At 44.4% G+C, this 9530-nt stretch overlaps 1 protein-coding gene across 1 annotated transcript; it reads left to right on the top strand.

Annotated features, from left to right (window-relative positions):
• Nucleotides 1-635: 635 nt before the first annotated feature.
• On the top strand, nucleotides 636-5731 carry arr3a (arrestin 3a, retinal (X-arrestin)). The gene is made up of 16 exons (XM_038709627.1): nucleotides 636-640; nucleotides 1366-1396; nucleotides 1528-1588; nucleotides 1706-1750; nucleotides 2125-2315; nucleotides 2864-2923; nucleotides 3033-3109; nucleotides 3211-3346; nucleotides 3489-3573; nucleotides 3682-3754; nucleotides 3852-3989; nucleotides 4286-4366; nucleotides 4478-4501; nucleotides 4603-4652; nucleotides 4814-4833; nucleotides 5213-5731. Exons 1-15 carry the CDS (start codon nucleotides 636-638, stop codon nucleotides 4816-4818), a joined length of 1062 nt encoding a protein of 353 aa, XP_038565555.1. The 3' UTR covers nucleotides 4819-4833; nucleotides 5213-5731.
• Nucleotides 5732-9530: the final 3799 nt, after the last annotated feature.

Here is a 9530-nt window from a genome sequence, read left to right as displayed (position 1 = left end):
AACAACACAACGTTCTGGCTGAGCTGACAGTTGGTGAAGGCTGAGTGTCTTAATCCTAACATCTGACTGATATTGTGACACCTCATAACCAAAAGTCACTTCTGTTTTCTTTTCTTCCAACAGAAAACTCCTTCTGATCTTCCAGAGATGGCAAAGTAAGTGTTGTCCACCTTTTTTTATTGTCTTTCACTCCCCCAAAAGTACTTACTTCAACAAGAGTACTGGTCAGAAACTTAAGAAACTCATGCAAAGATAAAGTTTTTTTTCTGTGATTGTATATTCTATTATTACTGCAATTGTGCAGTTACTTACACTGCAACTTCCCAAAGATAATAATCAAAAGTTATCATTATTGAAAAGATTGGTCCATTTTTCTAATAAGAACTAAATGAGCTGAAACTCTGACATTAATTAGAACCGTACTACCTTGTAGTTGCAGACTTTGCCCAGGGTCAGCAAACTCCTAAAAGTCACAAATAGTTTTAAAGTATTTATTTAAGGTTTGTAAAGGCTTAGTCGGCTGTTGCATCGGTTCAAATGTGGTCTCAGACAGTAACACAGGTAATTAGCTATTTGGGAACCCTACCACACCATTTGTGGCTCATTCACCTGGGCCAGCCTCTTAATCCGGTACGATGAGGTAAAGCGGCTCCACACTTAGCTGTTCCTAACCGGATAAAAGGGAGTAAGGGATTACTGGCCCTTCTGCTGCTTGCAAGGGAACCTAGTTTACCTTCAGAATGTAATGACTTACTATGTTAAGCCGTTTAATGTTTGATATACTATTACAAATCACTAGTTCCGCAACTACTGTATATACAACTTTTTATACATAAAACTTTTTTTCATTACCTCTGATTGTTAGGAAAGTGATTTATGTTATAGAGAAGGACAAAAGCAAAGGGTGGAAAAAGGAATGAAGGATGGTCAAATTGGATACATTTAGGAAGAAAACCGAGTAAAGTGAATGGATTTCCTTATATACAGTATCTCACAAACATGAGTACACCCCTCACATTTTTGTAAATATCTGATTATATCTTTTCATGTGACAACACTGAAGAAATGACACTTCACAAAGACACTCCACAAAGTAATGAGTTTACAGCTTGTATAACAGTGTAAATTTGCTGTCCCCTCAAAATAACACATCACACAATGTGACACACAGTGTCAATATTTTGTGAGGCCACCATTATTTTCAAGCACTGCCTTAACCCTCTTGGGCATGGAGTTCACCAGAGCTACACAAGCACATCTCTTGGGTCAGTTTGGCATAATGTAAAACAGGGCTAAATGAAGACATAAGGGTTGATTAATCAGACACAAATATTCTTAAACTGTTGTTAAACTTCCTTTTTACAGGGTTTTCAAGAAGACCAGTGGAAATGGAGGGGTAATTCTACATTTTTTGATATGTGGTGATAGGTAGTGTCTGTTAGAAATGAGTGAAACATACTTAGCAATAGAGTTACTGTCATCAGGGTCTGAAGGACTCAACTTTTTCTGTGTCCTTTTGTCTGACAGCTGACCCTCTACCTGGGGAAGAGAGACTATGTGGACCACGTGTCCCAGGTGGACAAAGTTGGTATGTTCCTTCTTCAGTGTGTGTATGTGTTTGTGTGTATGTGTGCAGCTGCCTATAGTGAGAATGATAGATTTATGAATTTATGAAGATTTATTGTCTGCACTCTTACCTTCACAGATGGCGTTGTCAAGCTGGACACAAGTGATTTTGGAGACAGAAAAGGTAAGGTTTCAATCCCCTAAAAGCTTCCTGAGTCAAGTCATGTGAAGACCTAAGAGAGCACGATGAAGAAACAAATCTACTATTATGAGTTTACAGAATGTATTTTAATTTTTTTTTTTCCACACACACACACACACACTTACTGTTTTATTTATTTATTTTTACGGAAATTTTATTTTATAGATATATTTATTTATACATATTTATATTTTTTTATTATTATTATTTTATTTTGTATTAACACACACAAACACAACTTTTGCTGCTTTATTTCCTTATCTAATGAAATGTATGAAATTAATTGTCCTTATGTACTTTATATATATCTTTGGCAATATTGTTGCATGCCAATAAAGCTAATTTGAATTTGACAGTGTTCGTGCAGCTGGCATGTGCCTTTCGTTATGGTAGCGACGACCTGGATGTGATGGGCCTGTGCTTCAGGAAGGACATCTGGCTCCAGCAGGTCCAGATCTACCCCGCGGACCACAAGCCCACCTTGAGCGCTATGCATGATACCCTGCTGAAGAAGGCTGGAGACAACTCATACCCTTTCACTTTTGAAGTATGACAACATGTCCGGATACAAAGCTTTAACAGTTTCACATGTTTAGCCTGTTCAACCACATGTTCTAACTTTCAGGTTGAATTGAAAGGTTTATTTTACAAAATGGTTAATGGACACATTAACGGTATATTATACTGTACCCACATACAAACTATTAAAATGCCCAAACTTATAAAGTGGCTTGATATGCAGAGGGTCACTGCAGATTACCTGAACTGCTATTTTGATGTATTATTCATTTAAAACGGTATTCAATTGGTTTGAAACAGGTCCCCGTTTCCATATAATCCACTCAGAGCAAAATAAAACAAAATAAAACAAAATAAACTAACAGTATGCCATCCTCAAATTCACATGACAACTTGACAATTTTTTTAAAAATGTGGCCTTTAGCCATAAAAGGTTGATGAACGAGTCTGAACTCCCATAATTGATTCATATTTAGTGTTTTGAATCCAATCTCTGAAAATATGTTTTTTGTTGCGAATAAACAAATAAAAATAACTCCTCTGTTTAATTGTAAATGCTGTCATTTGTCTCTCTAGATTCCCAACAACCTGCCATGCTCAGTCTCTCTGCAGCCTGGACCAGATGACAAGGGGAAGGTAAACCTAATGCTATTCTGCCAACACCTCTCCATATTCCTTAGTGTGTAAGCAAGTATGTTAACTGTTTGTTGTTATAGCTGCCAACATTTTATTTTTTGCTTTGCAGGCTTGTGGTGTCGACTTTGAAGTCAAAACTTACCTTGCCAAGGAAAAGTGCGACCCTGATGAGAAGATTGAAAAGAAGTGAGTGTGTTTTCATCTTTCATCTGTTTGCCTTCCTATTCTGCCTGTTTGCCTTCCTCATCCATCTCTTCTTCCTTCCTCTGTCCCATTGTGCCCAACAGGGACACTGCTCGCCTTGTCATCCGTAAAATCCAGTACGCCCCCACTCAGGTCGGTGCCGGACCCAAGGCTGACATCTGCAAAAGCTTCATGATGTCCGACAAGCCTGTTCATCTAGAAGCGTCCATGGAGAAAGATGTACAGTAGCAAAACTTTATTATTTACAATGATTTTTATTTCTCTGCTATCCTAAATGTTTGCTAATGCAGACTAAGACTGTTTTCCCAACTTTCCCACCATTTCCCACCATTAACTGGTTGTTTCCTGGTTTTGATCACAGCTCTACTTCCACGGCGAACAAATCCCAATCAAAATCAAAATCAACAATGAGAGCAACAAAACCGTAAAGAAAATCAAAATCACTGGTGGGTACCTCTGATAATAGAAATGCTTTTAAATATAGTTAATATGAGTTAATATGAGTGTTACTAAGAGCTGTTTTTCTTGGTGTCTTTCTTTCCCTCTTCTCACAGTGGACCAAACCACAGACATTGTCCTCTACTCAGCAGACAAATACACTAAGGGGGTTTTTAACCAAGAGTTTGGGTACGTGGACAGAGAACTGAAAGTAGAGAACCACAACAAATATCAAGTATCAAGTCTGCAGTTTGATACGTTAATTTTTGTGTTTTATTCTCCACAGAGAGACAGTGGAGCCTAGCAACACCTACGAGAATACGCTGAGCATCACACCAGTGTTGGCTGACAACAAGGAGAAAAGGGGTCTTGCGTTGGACGGACGACTGAAGGACGAGGATACCAACTTGGCCTCCACCACTATGTAAGTGCACAAACAGCAAACAGGACTAAAGAAGGATTTACAAGTAATTCATCTGATCATTGCTAGAATGTTCAAAGAATCAGGAGAATTATCCAAAGTAGTTCTGGTTTCTGTGACTGCCAATATTGCATAGCCACTTGGTAGTTTTACATTTACAGTAGCTTTTCTGATATGTGTCCATGTCTTATATAATAATAGTTTCATAATTTCATAATTTTATAGTTTTATAAAAATAGAAGGACACTTCCAATTAAACCTTCTAATCCTCAAATCCTTGTTATTCTTCTTCTCCATAGGCTGCGGGGTATAGATAAGGAGGTATTGGGAATCCTGGTTTCTTACAAAATTATAATTAACCTCATGGTGGCCGGAGGAGGGTAAGTGTCTGTTTAAGCATTTTTTGGCAGAAGAAAACTTAATCAAAATTGATCAAAAAAGATTTAAATGACCTAAAACAAACTTGTGATGTTGTTCTTGTCTTCATGTAGCCTGCTGGGTGGCCTCACTGCCAGGTAAGGGGGGGTTATTTACAATAAATATCATAGCCCACACAGCCAGTTAGCAGTGATCACCAGTCACCTGTATTATTCTGACTGGTTTGTTTTCTCTGCAGTGATGTCACAGTGGAACTGCCATTGATGCTCATGCACCCCAAGCCAGCAGGTATTTTTTAATAACACACTCAAGCCTTGTACTGTGTAGTGCATCTACCAGTGCGCCTCACAGTTTATAAGTTGCCTTTTCAAATGATTTACTCTCATCTTTTTCTTTTCCACGTAACAATTTTCTTCCTTTCTCATCAACCTCCCTTCCAAATTGAGCAGAGTAAAGACTGCACATCAGCGTAAGTACCACATCACTTTTATTTTTCCATGCCATGCTTTGTTTTCTGTGTTAGGCTAAGCAATACATAGTCTTTATCATTGCTCATTGTATGTCCATAAAAATCCTGATAAAAAGCTCAAATTAATTAAAACTCCCAGGGTCTTCAAATTAATAAATGCAGCTCAGTGGTCATCCATTATTTCATTTAATGCATAATGTTGCATATCAGTGGATGTGCTACATAGTATAATGTTGACAGTTTCAGGTGATTGTTATTGATAAACTTAGGTTCAATTTAATGAATTGAATGGGGCTTTTTGGCGTGGGAAATAGAAGAATGTTGCCAATACCCATTCTGTATGGATTGTAAAGTTTTCTTTGTGTTTACTTTTTTCCAGAGAGGATATTTCCCTGGAGGTTGAGAGGAAAGACAGGAAGACAACGATGGGAATAGACACAAAACAAAGAAGAAGGATGGGACTGATGTAATGAAACCAAATAACAATAACCAAGCAACTGAAGAGAATGACCTTTTCAACACACAAAGGATATACGTGTAGATGTAACACCAGTCCCCTCACAGGTCTTGTTGTTCATGGTTTTGTTGTTTGATGAATGTAATTTAGCTGTAGAATAGAGCATTTGGATTGCAAAATAGAATCCAACATTTAGAAACCAAACTTATGTCAAACCACACACATAGGCCTACATGCAGAAAATAAAAGTCACCTTCACCACCCTTCAGAGTATGAGTCGGGAAAGAAAAATCAGCTTGAAGCCCATAAAAACCATGGTGCTTTGGATTACAGTGATGCATTCATCTATTATTTTGAATATTTTGTCTTTTGTGAAATGGATCAGATTTTGATTTTGACATCAAGTCAGATAACCCCAATAAAATTATTGTAAAAACAGAATTATTGTGGTGTGGGTTTTGTTTGTATTTGTTTCATATATATGTGTACGTGTGTGTGCGTGTGTGCGTGTGTGCGTGTGTGCGTGTGTGCGTGTGTGCGTGTGTACGTGTGTGTGTGTGTGTGTGTGTTTTCATTAATGGACCAGCACATTGTACTGAAAGTCAACTGTCAGCTTGCTCTCTTTCACAGCCCACTACAGTGTAACATTATTATATGTTATGATAAAGCCTGCTGATAGGGAGACAATTTGAGGAACTTGTACATAAGAGATAAGATGTTGCTTTATTGATCCCCGTAGGGGAAATTCAAATTGGCACAGTGGCACAGTGGCACAGGGAAATGTAGTGCATATGGCACAGTAATTCACGCACGCACTACTTCATACAGCATATTTAGTTTTCCACATTATGTTTTCTAAGTTGTCACTGTATATTTACAAATGCGCTCTGCGGTGCTGAAACAATTTAACCCAGCCTGTCTATGTGTTCATCATCAGACTACTGCAAAATAGCCTGGAACCTCTTAATTAGGGGTCCAAGCCCGAGCGGAGCTGGGAACCCTATTGTAATCGCTCGGATTTTTATTATTATTATTCTTCCGCCGCTAATTCCACTACTGCAGCCTTGATGGTAACTGCTAGTGACGCGAAAAGTCTCGGGTTACATATGTAACCCTTGTTCCCCGAGAAGGGGAACGAGACACTGCGTCAATGACGACACTATGGGAACGCCTCTAGGCATGGCAGGGCTGAATTATGAATGAAACTACTCCAATCCTATTGGCGTTGCTCTAACGATAGCGTGGGACGGCGTAACTGGAGGCGTATAAAGCATGCTGGCACACAGGACAAACCAGCTCTTTGCTATGAAGCAAGGCGCTCCAGGCGGGGCGAGGCGTTGAGGACCGACGCAGTGTCTCGTTCCCCTTCTCGGGGAACAAGGGTTACATACGTAACCCGAGACGTTCCCCTTCGAGGGAACTCGAACTGCGACACTATGGGAACGAGATACCCACTATCCCACGCCGAAAGCCTCCACCTGCCCCAGCGTGCAGTAACCTGTAGGCACGACTAAGAGGACAGCGCTCGGGTGCCGGGCGCAGAAGGAAGGTCCAGACTGTAAAACCGGATGAAAGTGTGAGGACTGGCCCAGCCAGCTGCCTCACACACATCCCGAAGAGAAGCCCCTGAGAGGAGGGCCCTAGAGGCCGCCATGCCTCGAGTAGAGTGCGCCCTTACGCCCATAGGTGAAGGTAACCTGATAGGCCAGGGAAATAGTCTGAACGATAAAGTTGCTGATCGTGTGTTTAGAAGCGGGGAGCCCAGCCTTGGGGGACCCAAAACGCACCAGCAACTGGTCTGCTTTCCTCCACCGGGAGGACCTCAGAGTGTAAATACTCAATGCTCTGACAGGGCAGAGCTAATGAAGTCTCCCGTCCTCCGCCGTCACATGAGGTGGGGGATGAAACACCTGCAGCACCGTAGACCCTGCCATACAGGACGGCACCTTAGGGATGTAGCCTGGACAAGGGTGCAGGACAGCCTTGACCTGAGTTGATAGCTAGGAGAAAGGCCATCTTAAGGGTCAGGTGCTTGGCCTCAGAGAGCCTTCGAGAGCCACTGCCAGGTCCCAGATGGTAATCCTGTAGCGAATCACAGGTCTCATCCTCTGGGCTCCACAGAAGAAGCGCACGACCAGCAGGAGCCTCCCCAAAGGCCCCTCCCTCAGAGGAGCGTGGAACGCCATAATGGCAGCCACGTACACCTTGAGCGTGGATGGGGAAAGGCCAGCAGAGAAACGGTGCTGGAGGAACTCCAGTACCGCAATTACCGGGCAGGTAACTGGGTCCACCGCCCGTTCTCTACACCAGGTGGAAAACACGTTCCACTTCAGGCCGTACGTCCTCCTTATGGATGGAGCTCTGGAGCTGAGCAGAGTCTCAACCGCTCCCGCCGTCAGGCCTGCCTCAAGGAACTGCGCCCTCTCAGGGGCCAGACCCACAGCCTCCACAGGGTGGGGCAAGGGTGAAAGACCCGGCCCTCTGCCTGAGACATGCCTCCTCAGAGGAACCTGCCACGGCGGGCCCTGCAGGAGCGAGATTATGTCCGAAAAACACACTCGGGCCTGCCAAAACAGGGCTACTAACAGTAAGCTGACACCGTCCTGATGGACCCGCTCCAGAACCCCCGGGAGAAGAGTGACTGGGGGAAACGCATACAGATGCAGCCTCGGCCACGTCTGCACCATGGCATCCAGCCCCAGTAGGGCTGGGGGCGAGAGGGAGAACCACAGTGGACAGTGTGTAGTCTCTCGAGACGCAAACAGGTCCACATCTATTGGGTCGAACCTTTCGCACAATAACTCCACCACCTCAGGGTGGAGTCTCCATTCCCCGGGCCTCAGCCCCTGCCTCGACAGCAGGTCCAGTCCCTGGTTCTGGGCCCCAGGGATATACATCGGCGTAAGAGACAACAGTCTCTGCTGGGACCACGGGAGTATCTGATGCACCAGTCTGCACAATGGGCGCAAGCGCAGACCCCACTGGTGATTCAAATAGGCCACCATTGCCGTATTGTCGGTCCTGACAAGGACGTGGCGACCTCGGAGGTCGGGAAGAAAGCTCTGCAGAGTCCGGAACACCGCCAACATTTCCAAGCAATTTATGTGCCACGAGAAATGATGCTCCTGCCAGGATCCTCTCGAAAAGTGGCTGTCCATGACCGCGCCCCACCCCGTGAGGGAGGCGTCTGTCGAAATAATTGTCCGGTGACATGGCACCCCCAACTTGGGACCCTGGGACAAAAACCAAGGTTTCTTCCATACAGACAGGGAACGAAGGCACCTGCTCGTAACCCGTATCAGACGGAACGGGTTCCCCCTCGGGGAGAACCCCTTGGTCTTCAACCACCACTGCAGGGCTCTCATATGTAGCAGGCCAGAAGGTATGACACTGGATGCAGCTTTCCATACACTAGGTGAACGTGCGAGGGGAGAGTGCTATGCCGAACGGAAGAACCCGATACTGGTACACCATGCCCCCAAAGGTGAACCTCAGGAACCTCCTGTGAGAGGGACGGATGGAGATATGGAAATATGGGTCTCGAAGATCTATCGTGACAAACTAATCCTCGGATTGGATGTGACACACGATGGCGGGGATGGTGAGCATCTTGAACCTGAACCTCCTCAGAGCCTGGTTCAGGCACAGATCCAAAATCGGACGCAACCCTCCGTCCTTCTTGGGAACCGCCATCGTGTGCAGGCTCGCACCAGCCCGGCCTGCCGCCATATAAGCCTTGCCCACCAAAGCAGATGTAATGCGACATGGCTTAGTGGGCTGCACCGGCGCAAGGTCGGGTGAGAGATAGCTGGCCAAAGCATCCTCAACCCAGGGTATCATCCCATAGCTGAATCCCTTAACCCCTGCAACGTTGCTGTAATCCAGGAGCAGGGGAGTAGTCAGGCGTGCTGTGAAGGGCTTGCTCCAGGATTTTCACAACTCATTGTGCAAATCCGAGAAGAAAGACTGTATACTGTAAATATACAGTGACAAGAACGGCAGAGCCCGGCGCGGAGGCGGCGCGCGGTGCTTCAGAAAACGCTCATCCAGCTTACTCCCAGCATGTGTGTCCTGCACAGCCTGCGGCCAATCGATATGGAGCTTGGCCACCGCCCGCGTCACCACCTCCAAGAGTTCGTCATAGCGGGGCCGGCGTGCTTCATACGCCTCCAGTTACGCCGTCCCATGCTATCGTTTGAGCAACGCCAATAGGATTGAAGTAGTTACATTCATAATTCAG

This window comes from Micropterus salmoides, unplaced genomic scaffold (assembly GCF_014851395.1).
Source record: "Micropterus salmoides isolate LMB-PRFRI ecotype aquatic unplaced genomic scaffold, ASM1485139v1 Ms_hic_scaffold_9, whole genome shotgun sequence".
Classification (NCBI taxonomy): domain Eukaryota; kingdom Metazoa; phylum Chordata; class Actinopteri; order Centrarchiformes; family Centrarchidae; genus Micropterus; species Micropterus salmoides.
Note: the sequence above shows the minus strand (reverse complement) of the source record. Positions and strands in the feature narration are given on the sequence as shown.